Source organism: Stigmatopora argus, chromosome 3 (genome assembly GCF_051989625.1).
Source record: "Stigmatopora argus isolate UIUO_Sarg chromosome 3, RoL_Sarg_1.0, whole genome shotgun sequence".
In the NCBI taxonomy this organism is placed as follows: domain Eukaryota; kingdom Metazoa; phylum Chordata; class Actinopteri; order Syngnathiformes; family Syngnathidae; genus Stigmatopora; species Stigmatopora argus.
In genome coordinates, this window is record NC_135389.1 from 3,599,362 (window position 1) to 3,619,362 (window position 20,001).

Sequence of the window (20,001 nt, forward strand, 5' to 3'; positions counted from 1 at the left end):
CTCGCAACCTAAGACACGCTTCCCTCTCCTCGTAACCTCCACCAATAGTTCAGGAAGGAGGAATGCTGCGCACTTTGCAACGCTCCCATCGCTAGCCTCCAGCACATCTTGTCAGGCTGCAAGACTGCGCTTTCTCAGGGGCTATCTGAAGTGCTGGAGAGATGCCGACAGAGCAGTAAAAATTCACCACCAGCAGAGATCCACGCCAACTTCGTCACGGAAGGGGGGAAAGAGATCCACCAGGCCAAGAGAGACCCCAACATGAGTGATTGAATTTCTTCACCTTCTCTAAGTGTGTAAACTCACTCTTTTATTTGTTAAACAACCATTTTTCAAAACTTTGTCTTTTGGTTCTAAACAGGCAGGTAGAACCCCTGCTTGTGTAAAATAAAATGTGATTTTTTTCTTTCAAATTCAAGATAAATAAATTCCTCGCAGCACTGATTGGCCAAGCAATATCACATGATCATCTGCAGCCAGTGATGGTCAAGCGGGGCATGTTATCGTGAATAGACATGAGTCGATGTGTCTTGACCTCCACGGCAGAGGCTCCACCGAACCACTGAGACCGACTCACCGAAGCCCTAGGGTTCGATCAAACCCAGGTTAAGAACAACTGCACTAGGGTCATGGGGGGTGCTGGGGTATATCCCGTCAAACCACAGGCAGCAGGCGGGGCACACCCTGAATTAATTGCCAGCCAATCCCATGGTACAATGAAAGGGACACAACCACACCACCACCAAGTGGGAATCAAACCCAGACTGCCTATAGCAAAATCAGGCGGAAGAACCAGTGCCCTTTTGGATGATCAATGAATAGTTATTTAAGAAAATGAATGTACTTGTGTTACTATAAGAACAAAATCAATTTTTCCTATGAAAATTGTTGTTTCCCAGCACTTGCCCTATTGAAAATATATGGATCCCAACTCAATGTTGAAACTCCCAAACATTGCACATGAAACAGACAATTTATGTTGAAAGGTCAAACTTACAAGTTAAAATAAACAACAGATATTTACAAATGTTGCAACACAATTTATTAAAACAAAATTTGCGGTTTATGCATTCCATTTTTTTTGTTATATCGCTTACAAGCATCACAATACATGTAGGCTCCATCATCATTGTCTTCATTCTTATTTGATACAACGCAAGGAAGATTCATTTATTTAATGGTGTGCTCCATGGGCATAGTTATTGCCCTCCTTTTTCAAGGGCGATCCAAAACAGAGATGAGGCGAACAAACTCACACTAAACACCACAAAAAAAAATAATAATCCTGGACTTTCGCAAACGCAACACAGATCTGGCCCCACTCCGCATAAATGGAGTATGCGTAGACAGGGTCCAGTCCCTCAAATTCCTGGGGGTCCACGTCACACACAAGCTCTTCTGGTCCACCAACACCACGGCAGTGGTGAAGAAGGCCCAGAACCAAACTGAGCTTCTGGTAACCTTCTATAGAGCCACCGTGGACAGCATCCTGGCATACTGCATTAGAGTGTGGTACGCTGGAAGCACAGCAGCAGAAAGAAAAGCCATCCAGAGAGTGATCAATACCGCCCAGAAGATCATCAGCTGCTCTCTGCCCTCACTGGATGACATTGCCAGCCCTCACTACCTCAGTAGAACATTGTTAGGGACCCATACCAAACCTGGTCACAACCTGTTCCAGCTGCTGCCCTCTGGCAGACGCTACAGGTCTCACAAAACACAGACAAATAGACTTAGGGACCGTTTTTCCCCCACAGCCATAGGGGCTCTGAACTTGTATTAGCACGACACACAATCCATGCTGTGCAATAACTTTGGGGTGTGCAAAAAAATTGTGCAATATCTTAGATTGTGCAATATTTTAGAAATCACCTTGCCCGGACGTGACTTTTTATATTTTTATATTACTTATTGATGTTTTTACTGGGGAAACGCACTTTGTGGAGTAGCACCACCAATTTCGTTATACACAGCTGTGTGTAATGACAATAAAGGCTTTTGATTTGATGATTTGAATAGGCTGTGCGCAATGCAAAACCGAATCCAAACAAAACAGGAAAAGGCAAGACGTCGTTTTCCCCCACGAGGTGATGTACGTGATGTGATTTTTCCAAACCGAACAAAACAAGAAAAGGCAAGACGTCCTCTTCCTCCATGAGGTGATGTGCACAATCGGAAATGCAATCCAAACTAAATAAGAAAAGGCAAAACATTGTCTTCCTCCACAAAGTGATGATGCCCGATGCAAAATCCAATCCAAACAAAACAGGAAAAAGCAAAACGTCATCCTCAGCCTTTTATAATAATTTTCTGCTACATTGAAATTTTGATTCTTCTTCTGCGCTGTTTGGTGGCGGTGCCCTGACTTCCGCCATTTTTCTCCTGTCTTCCGCATGCATTTCAGCGTGAATTTTCACATTTTTGATTTGGATATTAAATATAAATTACCGCGATGTACTGAAGCCGTGAATGTTGAACCCGCAAAGTCGTGAAGAATGACAGTACTGCTTTTGCAATGGTAATTACAAAATATTGAACCCCCCCGATGCCCAAGATGAGTTACCACGTTATTTTGGTGAGGGGTTGTGTGTCCCAATTATCCAAGGACCTATGTTATCTGGGGCCCATGGCATTCTTTGTTCCTTCCCCAGGACGCAGGTCAACGGGGCTGCAATCTGAAGTTAGACCTGGCGAAAGGCAGATTACACCCTAGACTGGTCGCCAATCAACCGTAGGGCACACAGAGAGACACCAGTGGGAAATGAAGACAGAAGAGTGAACCTCTACACCACGAGACGGCTTGCAGTTGCAACATATTTATCTACCAATACGGCGATATAGGTATGCATACATGCATGAAACTGAAAGGTGACAAAGACAAAACGCCATAACGCAAGACAATGCGGCCAATATGGTCATTTATTTCAAAATAGAGAAGAGATAAACAGAAAAAAGGCTAAACTAAATTTATTTCGACGTCTATGAATGAAATTCAATGAAAGTAAAAAAAAATCATCATCAGTAATCATCAGTAAATAAAAGATTTGAAAAAACTCACTTGTGCCTGTCGCTGCTCGCTCAGGGCGTTGCCATCTTACCCTAGTTAAACGTGCTCTGACTGGCCAGACGTAAGTAGCCTTGTTAGATGTGTTCGTAGCATTTACCATGTCAGCACATCCCAATATTTGTTACGGCTGATCAAAGGTCTTCCTGTCGATCGTTAAAATATCAGCCTTGATACCTGCGTAATGTGTATCTCATGCTATTATTGCACCCAGAGAACCCTAGAACGGTACGGACAGACTTCCCGGTTGTACTTCGTTACTTCCTTTTTTAAAGGAAATGATTGTACATTTGTGATTAGGAAATAAAACAAAATTCCGCTTTGATTTTTTTCTTTTTATTTGACAACTATTGCAGAAATATGAACCCTCAGAATGTAGATAATTTTACATTAGAAGCAATGTGTTGGATTTATTATGGGGTGTTTCTATATGTTTTGTAAGCATTTTTAATAAGTAATAAGGCTATGAATTAATTCATGATAATATTATAGATGTATGCATTTTAATTACTTTTGAATAAGAGTGTCTTTAATTTGAGACTGGGACAAACTCGAGGTCACCCTGCTGGCTCCAGCTTGTTGACATAACACCTCACCCTCCAAGGACTGTTTACTGGGAGATAGACCTCGCAACCCAGCCACCCGGATGCAAGTTCGCAATGATCTACGAAGGACTCATAAATTGTTTTGTCTGGGACACCGGCAGTTTACCTTATAAAGAAATTATTATGCTTATACTGCAAATTCTTACGCAGGTGTTTTTGTTTCAATCTAATAATGGCAATTGTTTTGAATCAGATTACATTGAAATGTTTTCCGTTTGTCGCGACTAAATACGATGAAAAATATACTACACGTCAGAAATGCTCAGGAACGAAGCGGCGTTATGAGTGTAGCTCCTTGCAAGTTGTAACCAGATATGTGAAAGATGTCTTCCAATTTTAATTAAATATTACTAATAATGATTTAAGCGTATTAATCATTATTCCAACACAATGTGACTGACACAACATCTTAAACTTCTGGTAAGAAAATTGTAATTTTTGTCATCAAAAAGCATCAGGTTCAGGCAATAATACCAATGTATTATTCAATTTCTATGTTGAAAAACACATTTGCCACATGAAGGAGGTGTGGATTGAGAATAGTCAGTGGAAACATCGAAAGCATTTGAAACCTGACTTCTACTGTACACTCCTTTTAAAATCCCAACTTGAAAAGGTGGATTATTTGTTGGAGGAAGAGTATGTTTAATGTTTTTCTATTCAATCATTATGTTCATAGGCACTATTTTTAAGCTGCACTAACAATAAAGTTAATTTTAAGAACATTTCCAAAAAGCAGAAAGCAAATTTCCAATAGTAATTTTCTACACAAACCTAAACATGTGCAGATAGAATGAAAACCACTTCCCTCCTTTTTAAATTCAATCGAATGTCTCTGGGGGAGAAAAATCTTATCCGGGCATTACATGATGTAATTGAATTTCGTTATGCTTTCTCTTGTCTGAAGGGAGAGGGCTGTGACGCATGCAGGTGGACTGAAGCAGGGTGAGCTGGAGCACAAATAAAAGGTGCATTAAGGACCCATTTCAGTTGAACTGTGAAGTGGTCACACATAGAGCAAATTCTTCAGCTGCTGCTTTTAGGGAGGAGGAAAGTGTAGTTCCATCATATCAAAGGTAATCTGCTGCTTTCTAGAAACTGCTTAGTTTTCATTCTGAAGATATTGTCAGTAGGCATGGGTATAAACCGAACTACAGAAAGTTTACCTGGTTGGAGTTCATCTGGCAACATTTTAAACATATATTTTGTTGTGTATCTTGCTTATGAAGTAACTGTTGTTGTTTCTTCATTTTTAAGATGAAGATTTGGTTTGGGATATTGCTTGTGTCACTCATCTTTTGCCCAATGTTCTCTGACAACATGGAGTTGGTTAATGTGGTAAGATCTTTTTTCATTAGTGTCATTTAACGTGTTGAATTTGAAAATTAGCATAATTTATGCAAAGTGTCTATCTGCTTCAATTTACAAAGTAAAGCTGAGAAACAAAAAATGAAGAATATACTAAACAGTGGTTTCTAGAAATTAATCTAAAAATATATCTGTATGGTGCTTGTACATATGTATTTGACCACTAGCAGCTTGCATAATTGAAAAGAAAATTATATCAAATTAAATCTGTATTTCATACCCGTATTGGTAGTATGGCTGTATTAGTACATGAATGTGTTGCAACAATATATAACAAAATGATCCTACAATATCACATGCACATGTAGACACACATTGATTTTCCAAATCGCTTTTCCCCCGCAAGGGTTGCGGGAGGTGCTGGAGCCTGTCCCAGCCAACTATGGGCACCAGGTGGGTGATGAATCGGTAGCCAGCCAATCACAGGGTACAAGGAGACTCATAAGCATTCACACACACTCATACCTAGGGACAATTTAGAGTGTTCAAACAGTCTACCACGCATGTCTTTGAAATGCGGGATGAAACCAGAATACCCGCATGCAAACTCCAGACAGGGGGACCGACCTGGACTTGAACCCAGGTCCCCCACTGTGAGGCAGACGCGCCCTACAGACATACATACAGTAATACCCTGATGATTGCGGTTAATGGAGGGTCGGAATACCTTTGTGAGTCGTCGTACACTCTTGGAGTAATTTTAGCTGGCCAACCACGCTGGGGAAAGTTTGCCACTTTTCCCAGTTCTCTCTATTTGTGGATAATGGCTCTGACAGTGGTTCGCTGGAGCCCCAAAGAAATGGCTTTGTAACCTTTTTAAGACCGATAAATGTCCATCACTTTTTTTGCATTTCTATTTGAATTTCTTTGGATCGTGGCATGATGCTCCGATCTTGTAGCCTACTTTATTTTGTCTGACACATTCTATTTGAGTGTTTTCTTGATTCAACATATGTGGTGGTAATGAGCTGTGTGTGTGGCCTATGAAATTGAACTCAGCTTTCCTACAATTGTGATTAGTCACAGTTATTTTGTGATTTGACAAAGGGGGTCAATTACTTTTTCACAGATGGCCAGACACGTTTGTAATTTTTTCTGCCTTGGTAAATAAAATTTAGAAACTGCATATTTCCTTGGGTTGTCTCTGTGTCATAATGAAACTGGTTTGATTACCTGAATCCTTTGTGTGTGATTAATACCGTATTTACTTGCATATAAGCCGCTTTTGTGAGACAAAAAAAAAGATGACTGAATCGAGGTTACGGCTTATATGCGCATAAAAAGTTGACATTTACGAAACTGCAATGCGGCCTATACAGTTATATATTTCAAAATAGAGAAAAGATAAACAGATAAAAACCTAAACAAAATTTATGTTGCGTCTTTGAATGAAATTCAAGAAAAAAACTCACTAGTGCCCGTCATTGCTCGCTCGGAGCTCGACCATCTTACCTAGGGCACTACCGTCTTACCTAGTTAAAAGTGCTTTGACTGTCCAGATGCGAGTAGCTTTGATTTTGAAACAAAACAAAATTCCACTCTGATTTTTTTTGTTGTATTTCTTGTTCGAAAGTGACAAACAACTATTGCAGTAATATGAACCATCAAAATAATTTAGATAATTTTACATTAGAAGCAATGTGACTGACACAACAGCTTAAACTTCTGGTAAGACAATTTTAATTTCTGGCATTAGAAAGAATCAAGTTCTCATCAAGATAGACTTATTTATTTTTTCAAATTGAATAATTTAATATTTTGCATTTACAAAGACAGGCATATTAACTTCCTTATGATATTGACTCTAATTATATGCAAATGCCATTTTAAGGGTGTGGCTTATATGTGTGGGCGGCTTATACATATTCCTATAAAGATATGCTGTTTGCATGTTTTCATAGTCAGCTTGTGATTAATCACTTTTTTAATTATATGCATCAATGGCATGATGGGATAGGCTCCAACAAAACCTGCTACCCTTACGAGGATGCGCGGTATGGATGATGAATGAATGAGTTTTAGATACAGTGGTACCTCTACATATTAAGTTAATTGGTTCCAGAACTTGTTTCATAAATTGGATTTCTCGTAAATAGAGAAGTATTTTATGTCAATTCTATAAGTTGTTCCACAGTCCAAAAAAACTAAACCCTTTAAAGATTATCAGTCTTCCAATTTTTTTTATGAAAGATCTGAGAAAAATGAGAAAAAAATGATGAGAAAAGTATTTAGTAGTGTATTAAAATGAATAATAAACATGAAATTCTTTTTTATTCATGCATGAGCATAAGTGTCAGAAGGAAGCTAACATTAATCAACAGATTTTACTTGTTACTTTACTTTATATTTTATACTCCATACTTGAATGTTTTACAACTTTACTTTCAAGACTCTACTTCAAGACTCAAGTTGCGCGAGAGGCAGTCTTTGATCCATTAGTTTAGTTTATCTTTGCAAATTCTGGTCATTGCCTTTTTGACCCATGTAGCCATGCCTCCGCTGTTTTACACAAAGGATCAGCTGTTAGCGCTACGCAACACCTGGGTGCCCCTGGAACTCCCTGCGGAGTTAAAGAGGAAGAGAAGTGGATGCAGAGCTGGACAAAAATGTCAGGAGAGACGCTTCAGACCGAGCATTCCATCTATTTTTATGGGGAACGTAAGAGCTCTCCCAATAAGATGGTAGAGCTAACGGCGCTTCGCAAACTACAATGACATTTTCGGAGAATCTGTATTATGTGCTTCACGGAGACCTGGCTGAATGAACTAACACCAGACTCTCTCGTCTCCTTGGATGGTTTTCAGCTGGTGAGGGTGGATAGAAATGCTGAGGAGAGCAGTAGGAAGAAAGGTGGGGGACAAGCGATTTTTATTAATAGCAGATGGTGTAGCCCCGGGCATATTACGGTGAAGGAGCAACTTTTCCACTCGAGATATCAAGCTAGTAGCTGTTAGCATCAGGACATTTTAAATCCCCGGGAGTTCTCGCATGTTATCGTAATAACTGCATATATACCTCCTTCCGCCAATCCGACAGTCGCTTACGAGCTGCTTCACGCTATTGTGTCGCAGCTGCAGACATCACATCCCCAGTCTCTCCTTCCTATCTCCGGTGATCTTAAACATGTTTCCTTGGCTTTCCCTACTCTACCCACCTTCACTCAGTATGTGAAGTGCCACACCAGGGAACAAAAAACTCTGGACCTGCTGTATGCCAACACAAAGAGGCAGACAGCTCAGTCCCCCTACCCCCACTGGGCCACTCAGACCACAACCTGGTCCATCTGATCCCCACTTACATCCCTATGGTGAGGGGAAAAAAAACTACCACGAGGATCATACAAAAATGGTCCGAGGAAACCAGCATGTTACTGAGGGACTATTTTGAGACCACTGACTGGGAGGTGCTGTGCAATTCACATGGGAAATACATTGACGGATTGACCCACTGCATCACAGATTATATAAACTTCTGTGTTGAGAACACTGTACCCTCCAAGAAGGTCCGTTATTTCTCCAACAATAAGCCGTGGGTCACCCGGGATCTAAGGGCCCTCCTGAACAAGAAGAAGAGGGCTTTTGGGTCTGGGGAGACAGAGAGTCTGAAAATGGTCCAGAAGGAGATGAAGAGAGAGATAAGGAAGGGAAAGGCCATCTACAAGAGGAAGCTAGAAAACCAACTCCAGAGAGGCAACGCCAAAGAGGTCTGGAGGGGCTTGAGGACCATTTCGGGCCATTGAGGCAACAGTGAGAGAGACCCGGAGTCTGGAGACAGGGAGTGGGCCAATGAACTGAATCAGTTCTATAACAGATTCAGTTCTGCCCCCACTCCCCTGACCAGAAGCAACTATCCCCCTCTTTCTCCTCCTCCTCTTCCTCCCCCTCTTCCACCAGTCTCTGCATTACTGTCGATCAGGTGATAAAACAGCTTGAGAAGATCGAGGCAAGGAAGGCTACCGGTCCAGACGGCCTCAGCTCCAGACTACTGAGAGACTGTGCAGATCAGCTTGGCAAAGTGATTCTGCATATTTTCAACCTCAGCCTCAGTCTGCAGAAGGTCCCCACCTTGTGGAAAACTTCCTGTGTGGTTCCAGTTCTAAAGACTGCGAACCCCAGGGAGCCAAACCACTTCAGGCCGGTAGCACTAACCTCTCACCTGATCAAGACAATGGAGAGAATCACCCTCAATCACCTCAGCCCTTTGATGAATGCAGAGCTGGACCCTCTGCAGGTTGCCTATCGTCCAGGCATTGGTGTGGAAGATGCTACCACCTACCTAATGCAAAGGTCTCTTTCACACCTGGAGAACATGTGAAGCACGGTGAGATTGATGTTTTTTGACCTCTCCAGTGCGTTCAACACCATTCAGCCAGTCCTACTGAGAGGGAAACTGGAAGAGGCTGGAATAAGGAACCACCTAGCCGCATGGATCATCAACCTCCGCACTGACAGACCACAATATGTGAGACTTCAGGACTGTACATCTGATGTGGTAGCTTGCAGCACGGGGGCCCCACAAGGCACGGTGCTCTCCCCACTCCTCTTCTCCGGACTTCTCATCGGACTTCAAACATAATACAGACACCTGCCACCTCCAGAAGTTCTGTGACGACACCGCTATTGTTGGACGAGTGATGGACAGGGACGCAGGGACGACCTAGAATACAGGGGAGTCATCACAGCCTTTGTTGACTGGTGTAGGCAAAACCACCTCTACATCAACACCAGTAAGACAAAGGAAACTGTAATCGATTTTCGGAGGAATCCTCAACAGACCACTTAGGTGAACATCCAGGGTAGAGACATTGAAATCATGGAGAATTTTAAGTACCTCAGTGTTCACCTCAACAACCAACTAGACTGGTCTACAAACATAGATGCTCTGTATAAAAAGGGCCAGAGCCTACTCTACCTACTGAGGAGACTCCGGTCCTTTGGAGTGTGCAGGACACTGCTGAGGACCTTTTACGACACTCTGGTGGCATCTACAGTGTTTTATGCAGTGGTCTGTTGGGGATGCGGGAGCACGGAGAGGGACAGGAACAGGCTGAATAAGATGGTCAGGAGGGCTAGCTCTGTTCTGGGCTGTCCTTTGGACTATGTGGAAGAAATTGGAGAGGTGAGGATGCTGACCAGGATGATGTCCATCATGGACAGCACCTCCCACTCCCTGCATGAGTCTGTGGAGTCCCTCCGAAGCTCTTTCATCAATAGACTGCTCTACCCTCATTGCAGGAAGGAGCGCTTTCGCAGATCCTTCCTCCCATCAGCTGTCAGGCCCTTTAACAAAACAAATGGCTGAATGTTAAGACCTACCCTATGTACACATGTACATCTATGTGTATTTATGTATATTTATATATATATATGTATGCGTATGTATATATATATATCAGTGGCGGTCGGTGCATTTTCTCGTAGCGCCTTCAACGTATCAATCCAACCCTCAAAAACTATTTTATGGCTATAAAACCTCTACTGCAGCTAGAGCTGCGACACATAAAAAATAATCAATAAATCAATGCACAAAAATTGGGTAAAATCCACTTCCTAGCAGCATTTAATGATTAAATACAAATACTGGAGCTTTTCAGACATTAAAACCCGGCCAGGGGGCGATTTTCCCGGGAAAAGACAGCGATAAACGTCAATGGCGTACGGGCAAACATTGCCCGAAAATGTGGTAAAATCCAGCCGAAAACAGCATTTATTGATTAAATACAAAAACTGGCATAGTCCATTTTGAAAATGGCTTTAAATCAACACAACAATATATTTGCTTGTGCAACTAAGTTAGCGCACTGAAAGTGGCGCACACACCATTTTCCCGGCTGTAACAGGCTTGCTAGCTTCGGAGTTGACCGCCCTTTCTTAATGATGTCCATTTTTTTCTGGAAAAGTCCGTCTGGAAAATAGCTTTGTGAGCAAATCTGCAACAGAATCCATTTGTTTTTGCCTCTGTCGGCCATTGTGGGTGGAGTTTGCGATCTCTGGCTGCCTCACTATGGCTTTGGCCCGCCTACTAGCCAATCATAGTTGGTGAAAGCAATGACGTATCCCAGCCAGCAAAATGCCAATGCGAATGAAAAAGGATTGTGGGGTTGCCAACTCGAAATCTGATTGGTTAAAAGCAACAGTCTAGTTTATTGCAGCAAAGCCCACAGAACTGATTGTGAAGGCTTTGAGGCAGATCTGATCTGGCAACAAATAATGGCTGAAATGTGATTGGTTAAATGCTTCAATATGAAAACACACATCTGGAAGCAGTGCAACCAGGGGAAAAGCAATGAAAGGAAGCTAACAGACCATTTGGAATAATAAGTATTGATGGACAAAATATAATATGATTCAGATATTTCTTAGGCCAGCAGAGAAGGCCTTGAAGACCCTGATGGCATATATATATATATATATATATATATATATATATATATATATATATATATATATATATATATATATATATATATATATATATATATATATATATATATATATATATATATATTACCAACAACAGGCTTATATATCTATTTATGTATTTATTTATTTATTTATTAACTTACATATTACCCATCTATTTATGTCTAAAATGCCTTTCCTGTATCTGCATTCTCACCCTCTTGCTACTGTGACAATGAAATTTCCTGAATACGGGATGAATAAAGTTATCCAATCAATACAATCCAGACAAAGCACACGAACACATGCACATAAACAAACATTTAGACAACTTCAAATTATGGATTCAAAACAAATTAGCATTAATTATCTGACTTTTCAGAAATAATCGACTCCGTCACTCTGTCCTTCAGTTTCTTCCTCGTCCTTTCAAAGCAGTAACAGTCTCTCCATCTCATTGTTCAGTGACGACTTCTTTTTTTAAATCACAGAGGCCATACCAAGGATTTGTCGCTTTTAATGCTTCCTTCTGATTCAATATCTTAGCGATGGTAGATGGGTTACGACCGTATTGCTTTGTAATATCAGTCAAGGATGGATAACAGGGCCCGCTTCTTCATTTCATTGGCAGCATTAATTTAGCTTTAATCAAACTTGCAAAACTTTTAAAAAAGGGAGGTGGGACAGCGGAGTGCACGGAGACGTAACACTACCACAACATTTTCAAAATGAAATAATGTATACATGAAATGTATTGACGTTTTGGGGAGTTTCGTATCTTGGATCTTGTTTTCGTATTTTGGAACAGTAATTTGCATATCCAAGGGTTTCTTAATCTGAAAATTTCTTATGTAGAAGTATTCTTAAGTATAGGTACCAACAGTACTTTTATCATCAAAGGAGTTCACCAATGTACTTATCCTAGATTAAGTCTAATTTATGCCTCATTAAAAATAACAAATGCCGACTCAAAACATGCGCCTAAAACAAAATATTACTTCCTTTCAATAAAGATAAATAATAAAGACACAAATCTACACCTGTACTTTTGCAGGTGTTTTGAAGTACTTATATAGCAACTTTATACAACTCTGAATCTTATCACTGAATTATTTTTTTTAGGTTTGTGGATTTAATAAACTGTGTTAAATTGCCAAAATATAACAACTTTCACTTGATATTGACAGCATTAATATACACATTATGTTATATTTTTACAAAAGACAGTCAAGTGGTTAGCACATCCGCCTCACAGTTCTGAGATCAGGAATTCAGTCCCTGGTGGGTTATGACCTTTGTTTGTATGTGATCCTGCGTGAGTTTTCTTCGGGATGAGTATATTCTCCGGATTTCTCCCATATTCCAAAACAAACATGATAGGCTGGTTGAACGGTCTAAATAAGAAGTTGGAAAAACAGGCCGTTGTGAGTGCACGTTTTTGTTCCAACCAATATAGCACAGACAGCTAAATGAGGTTCTGCAGAAACAAGAAGCACCTGAATTCACTGATTGCATTTGTAGGACACTAGATTGATGAGGCGGTGTCCACACACACGCACACACACACACACACATAGCACAGTTTTAGGCAGTTCTCACCCAAATTCACCGCTTGTTCTTTTATTTGCACATATACTATGACAGCCATTCCATCTTAAAAGAATCACATTATGTTTTTTACTTTGGCTTGTTGAGTGGCCCGGCTGTTTCGCCATGATAAAGGGTTGGTAGCCGCTCCACCAAACCGTTAGCTATATGCTTACCTACAAAACACATGTACCTGCGCAAAATGCGTAATTAACGTAGCCAATCAAAGTCGTCAACATTTACTTATGCTGTGGAAGTCAACACACGATCTGAACCGCATCATATCATTGGCTGGACACAGTCTTAGTCAGAGCTATATTCTTAATTAGCGTTTCTTGTCATTTGTCAGTGACAGGCTGCCACTCTCTGAGTTGCGTTGCAAAATGGCAGAGAAAAAATTGTAATGTGTTAGGACTATTTCCAAACATCTAACTAATCTTCGAGCAAGGAAGACATCGAAAAAAAATAGTTCTTTACTCCATCGGCCAATAGGAGGGTAAAATGGCAGGTCGCTTCCAAAATGGACGTCGGTCGCTTGCTTCTTTGTCCATTTGTCTCGCCCCCCCCCCCTCTCTCTCTCAGAGAGGAGAAGGGGAGGGGGCAGACGGACAGTGCACACGTCCATCCTGTAGCTTTCCTCGTGCCAAATTCCAATCCTACAGAGGGCCAGGAGAGTTTTATTCAAAGTAGGCGGAGACAAACTTTAGGTGGGAACAACAAAAGGAGGAGGTGATATATACAAAGTGATGACAGGCCTTGACCATTAGGTGTCAGTAAAATTCTATTCTAGTTGCTAAAGCTAAAAGGATGCGTTTCATATTTCACAATGTGCTTATTTTTTTTACAATTCAGGTTGGATTTTATTTTACGTGCTGTTTGCTGTCCGCGGAGAACAGGAGAGTAGTGCGCAATTGCGCACGTGCACAGCTTAGAGGGAACATTGTTGTTGAGCCCTACATTTTCCTTAGAAGTTCTTTCTTTAACCAAGAGAAATAGAACATGTTTTTTAATTACAATGCCAATTTGGGAGCAATTTGGGTTTGGGTGTCTTGCCCAAGGACAGTTTGACAGCAGACCACCTCAGCAAGCCAGAAATTGTTGTATGTCGGTATGTAGAAACTTTAATCGATAAATGGAAACGTGGTGAGTGTGCTAACAATTAAAAAACCTCAACATGCTTAATTACCCAGCACTAAGCCTGAGATCCTGTGTGCTCTTGTCCTACTTCACCCTGCAGGCAAAGGAGAGGAGAGGTTGGACCCTCAATAGTGCTGGATACCTATTAGGTCCCCGTAAGTACTGAGCATGAATCGGCAAATTAAAATATTGTTTGACTATGAAGATATGTCTCATATACGACTTGCAGCTCTAAAATAGATGTTTGCAAAATCTCAGTTCCAATTGGATGATTGTAATGGAAATGATTATTTTTGCAAAAAGCTCAAGTTTATACCCACCTACATTTTTATAATCACTGTACATAGTACACCTCATAAACAACCAGAAATCAAAATGATATGTTATGGGAAGTCTTCACTGGGGTCTTCAGGTGAAAGTAAAGGTAAATTTCTCGGCATGACCACAAAATTAGACAACTTGCCAAATACTACAGTCATACCTATACTTACAAAATTAATCGGTTCCAGAACTTTTTTCGTAACTTGAAAATTTCGTAAGGAGAAGTATATATATTGGATTGGATTGGATTGGATAACTTTATTCATCCGTATTCGGGAAATTTCATTTTCACAGTAGCAAGAAGGTGAGAATGCAGATACAGGAAATGCATAGTTACACACAGTTACAAGTTAGCCAATACAATCGCAAAGGCCACAGAACAACAAAGCAAAAAGCACAAAGTACAAAGCAAAGCAAAGACAGAAAAGCCACAAAAACACAAAACGAGCAAGAGCGGACGGATCTACCGCCACCGGCTGCCACTTGAGCGTCCCCACCCTCAACCTTGTGGTCGTCGCCGACAAGAGGGTCTTCACCCTCGACCTTGTAGTCATCGCCGCCAAGAGGGTCTCGCACTCGGCCTTGTGGTCGTGGCCGCGGAGAGAGTCTCCCAGAGCTGCCAACCTCCTTCAGGAGTACCCTTGTCCCATTTCCAGAGTTTTATGTTTTCATCAGGAGTGAATGCGATTTTTGCAAAATTGACATAAAATGTAAATAAATAATAGGACAATTTAAATCAAAGTGTTATTTTCATGTTTTTACATTGCAAACGATTGAAAAAGTACAGCATAATGAAAATAAGTATAAATAAAGTATAATTTATTGATCATTTATTGGCAAATAAGTATTTCAGCTGGTCCGAACCCACACTTGCATGTTGTGCAATGCGCAAATGTCGGTCCTTTTGGAGACGGCTTCAACATGGGATATTTTGTCGAATACGAACCAATAAACTTCTGCGAGTGTCTAGATTTCTTATTAGAACTTTCATCCAAATTGCCATCCATTTTGCGCTTATCCCAAGCAGGCATATTGACTTACCAGTGCTGTGTAGTCCTATTTTCTTTAGAACAACCCCGGAAATTATAGGATTTGGTTCAAAACAAAAGACTGGTGGTTTAGTCAGCCTTAATATTACTTACTTCCCTGATTGAAAAAAACGAAAATGTTGAATTGATAGGGGCTACTCCAATCGATTGCCACACTGAAGTCGCACAAGACGAATCATTCATCAGAATTGTAACTCAGATTAGTCACAATGCACTCGTGTTACCAAAATCATCCAGTTTACAGTGCAGTTCAATCAAGTTGGTGGAAGCCGTAGCGATGGTGTGAATTTCGAGGCATATAAATTGGACATTTGGTACTTTTCCGATATGGTTGCTTCAAAAAAATGTAAGTGACAATTTTGGGGATTTCCAGGGTTTAGGGAGGTTTTCAGGAGTCCCGGAGTTTTCGTTACTTGTCTGGAGTAAACTCCGAAAATTCCGGAGAAGTTGGCAGTTCTGGTCGCCACCCTTGGCCTCGTGGTCATCGCCGCCCTTGGCCTCGTGGTCGTCGCCGCTGAGAGGGTCTCTGCCCGTCTCACCAGCATCTCAGGGATGGACGTGCCACCGTGTTCCCGTCAACAGGGAAAAAAAGGATTCCTCAGTCGTCAATGGCCGAGAGTCTGTGACGGGGAGGCGGCTCACGGGGCCTCCACTCCGCCGTGCCTGCCGAGTAGAATGGGTGGGAGAGAGAAAGCCCCACTAGGATTCGGAGTCGGACCCCAGGAGATTAACGAGTTCCGGGCCGGGCCATTCTCGTATTCACCCATGTCCGAGTCCGAGTCCCATTCAAAAGTTAAATATCTCTCTGTAGAGGGAGGCAGAAGAGGGATGAGTGTTCTGTGGGGTGAATAACAAGGGGAAATCGCGATCGGGCAGGCAGGACGGTTGACGTTATGTCGGTGATGGGCTGGCCGTCGTCAGTGTTCATCCTGACGCCGATGGCCTGCTGCTGACTGAGTGATCCGACACTGTAGCTAAGGTATTCCTGCTGGGTCCATTATTGGTCGGATCATACTGGTATGTCTCGGGTGCTACGTCGAACGTGGAACGTAGTGTAGGACCCAAATGCATGGAGCAGTCAAGGACTTGGAATGGAGTGCTCTAACAAAACTTTAATTCTTAAGGTACGACTCGTGGACACTCTAAATTGTGGGTGTGAGTGTGCATGGGTGTCCGTCTCCTTGTGCCCTGCGATCGGCTGGCCACCGATTCAGGGTGTCCCCCGCCTTTGGCCCGGCGGTGTCAGCTGGGATAGGCTCCAACACCCCCCACGACCCAAATGAGGATAAAGCAGTTCAGAAATTGAGATGATATACACAGTGGGGCAAATAAGAACCACCAATTGTGCAAGTTCTCCTACTTGAAAAGATTAGAGGCCTGTGATTGTCAACATGGGTAAACCTCAACCATGAGAGACAGAATTTGGGAAAAAAAAGAAAATGACATTGTTTGATTTTTAATGAATTTATTTCCAAATTAGAGTGGAAAATAAGTATTTGGTCACCTACAAACAAGCAAGATTTCTGGCTGTAAAGGAGGTCTAACTTCTAACGAGGTCTAACTTCTAACAAGATCTAACTTCTAACGAGGTCTAACTTCTAACGAGGTCTAACTTCTGACGAGGTCTAACTTCTGACGAGGTCTAACTTCTGACGAGGTCTAACTTCTGACGAGGTCTAACTTCTGACGAGGTCTAACTTCTGACGAGGTCTAACTTCTGACGAGGTCTAACTTCTGACGAGGTCTAACTTCTGACGAGGTCTAACTTCTGACGAGGTCTAACTTCTGACGAGGTCTAACTTCTGACGAGGTCTAACTTCTAACGAGGTCTAACTTCTAACGAGGTCTAACTTCTAACGAGGTCTAACTTCTAACGAGGTCTAACGAGGTCTCCACTTGTTACCTGTATTAATAAGAACTGTTCTAACTCATTATTGGTATAAAAGAAACCTGTCCACAACCTCAGTCTCTCACTCTCCAAACTCCACTATATCAAAGACCAAAGAGCTGTCAAAGGACACCAGAGACAAAATGGTAGACCTGCACCAGGCTGGGAAGACTGAATCTGCAATAGGTAAAACGCTTGGTGTAAAGAAATCAACTGTGGGAGCAATTATTAGAAAATGGAAGACATACAAGACCACTGATAATATCCCTCGATCTGGGGGTCCATACAAGATCTCACCCCGTGGTGTCAAAATGATAACAAGAATGGTGAGCCAAAATCCCAGAACCACCCAGGGGGACCTAGAATGACCCCCTGAGTGTCCCCCTGCTGAAGTCAGTACACATCCAGGTCCGTCTGCGGTTCGCTAGAGAGCATTTGGATGATCCAGAAGAGGACTGGGAGAAAGTGTTATGGTCAGATGAAACCAAAATAGAACTTTTTGGTTGAAACAGGTTCTCGTGTTTGGAGGAGAAAGAATACTGAATTGCATCCGAAGAACACCTTAACCACTGTGAATCATGGCGGTCATCATGTGCCGGGAGAAGAAGCGTCGCTTCAGACAAAACATTCCATCATGGGATAAGATGGAAGACCTGTCGGCGCTTACCAGGCCGGAAACGGAGTCGAAGGGTTCTACTGTGCTACTGTTGTCTTCAGCTCCAGACTACTGAGGAACTGTGTGGATAAGCTTGGAAGAGTGACTCTGCATATTCTCTACCTCGGTCGCAGTCTGCAGAAGTTCCCCATCTTGTGGAAGACTTCCTGTGTGTGGTTCCAGTTTTATACAACTCTACAACGTCTTTTTCTTGAGTATGTATCCGTTTTTGCTACCGCAACTAAGATGGCGCCGCTCAAGTGGCAGCCGGTGGCGGTAGCTCCATCCGCTCTTGCTCGTTTTGTGTTTTTGCTGCTTTACTGTCTTAATAATTTGATTTGGTGATTCTTAATGATCCCATATACTTTGCTTTGCTTTGTATTTTGTGCTCTTGCTTTGTTGTTCTGCAGCCTTTGCGACTGTATTGTCTAACTTGTAACTATGTGTAACTATGTATCTGCATTCTCACCCTCTTGCTACTGTCACAATGAAATTTCCCGAATACGGGATGAATAAAGTTATCCAATCAATCCAATCCAATCCAATGCTTTGGGGTGTCAGGAGTGGCCTGTTTTGTCCCTCCTGATGTGCCGTCAGGGAAGCTGCTGCAGTCAATCTGCTGATTGCTTCCTGGCTTTATTATTTTAAGGAGCAATGTGTCAGAGGACCATGGCCGGATCGTCTCTTTTGTTTGTGCGTGCGCGTAGCATGCTGCCTTTTTCTTTCCAGGCCATTGTGGATTTGTAGACCCTTGTTTATTCATTAAAGATTGTAGTTTGAAGTGAACTGGCTCGAGTCAACTCGCGTCTCCTGCGCATGGGTCCCCTAAGATATTCCCGATCGCGCCGCGACGATGCAGCGACGCAGCGTGATCGTAACATGGGGCTGTTTTTTCTGCAACGGCACCAGGACGAGTGATCTGTAAAGGAAAGAATGAATGGGGCCATGTATCGAGAGATTTTGAGTGAAAATCTCCTTCAATCAGCATCTTTCTTTGTTTTGTTAGCCTGGCTTCTTTCTGCCACTTCTTTTTTGGAACCATTCAGCCATCCCTACGCTTTCATACACATGGGACTAGCTGTGAACAATACGCAGCAGAAGGAGCAACACCTCAATGCCACTGGAAATCCGGAGCTGGACAAAAGTGCCAGGAGAAGAAGCGATGCTTCAGACCAACCTTTCCATCTATTATTATGGGGAAAGTGAGATCCCTCCCCGATAAAATGGAAGAGCTGTCGGAGCTTACCTGGCCGGAAACGGAGTCAAGGAGTTGTACTCTGCCACTACTGAGGAACTGTGCGGATTAGCTTGGAAGAGTGACTCTGCATATTTTCAACCTCGGTCACAGTCTGCAGAAGTTCCCCATCTTGTGGAAGACTTCCTGTGTGGTTCCAGTTTTATCCAACTCTTTAACGTCTTTTTCTTGAGTCTGTATCCGTTTTTGCTACTGCACCTGGAAAGGTGCTCAAACCCTGTGCTTACCAGCTGACTGGGGTTTTCACAAACATTTTCAAGTCAGCAGCGCCCCATCCCCACTATACACTGTGTTGATGGTGCACTACTGGTGCAAGACCAAAATGTCCTTGAAGCCACTTGGAGTCTTCTCCATGGCCTCACCAAACTCCTCCCATGCCCGGGTTTTTGCCAAAGTGACAACCAGAGCTGTGTGCCGTTTGTCCACCTGGAACCCGTCATCTGCCTCTGGAGTCCCATGGGGAAAAAGGACCCGATATCAATCCATTTTCAGCCTGGCGGCATTCCTCACCGCCTATCTACCAGCACGTTCTGGGATCGCCGCCACAACAGGCACCAACCACCTTGCGGCCGCAGCTCCGGTCTGCCGCTTCAGCAATAGAAGCACGGAACATGGTCCACTCGGACACAATGTCCCCCGCCTCTTTCCGGACATGGAAGAATCTCTGTCGG

At 42.4% G+C, this 20,001-nt stretch overlaps 1 protein-coding gene across 2 annotated transcripts in view; it reads left to right on the forward strand.

Moving 5' to 3' along the window:
* Positions 1–4,661: 4,661 nt before the first annotated feature.
* The window catches only part of gal (galanin/GMAP prepropeptide), a 29,059-nt gene continuing 13,719 nt past the window's right edge, over positions 4,662–20,001 (forward strand). For both annotated transcript variants that reach the window (XM_077597225.1, XM_077597226.1), the window contains exons 1-3: positions 4,662–4,745; positions 4,927–5,007; positions 14,263–14,317. In XM_077597225.1, the coding sequence (XP_077453351.1) occupies positions 4,927–5,007; positions 14,263–14,317 (136 nt within the window). In that variant the 5' untranslated portion in view covers positions 4,662–4,745. The remainder of the gene's footprint in view (positions 4,746–4,926; positions 5,008–14,262; positions 14,318–20,001) is intronic.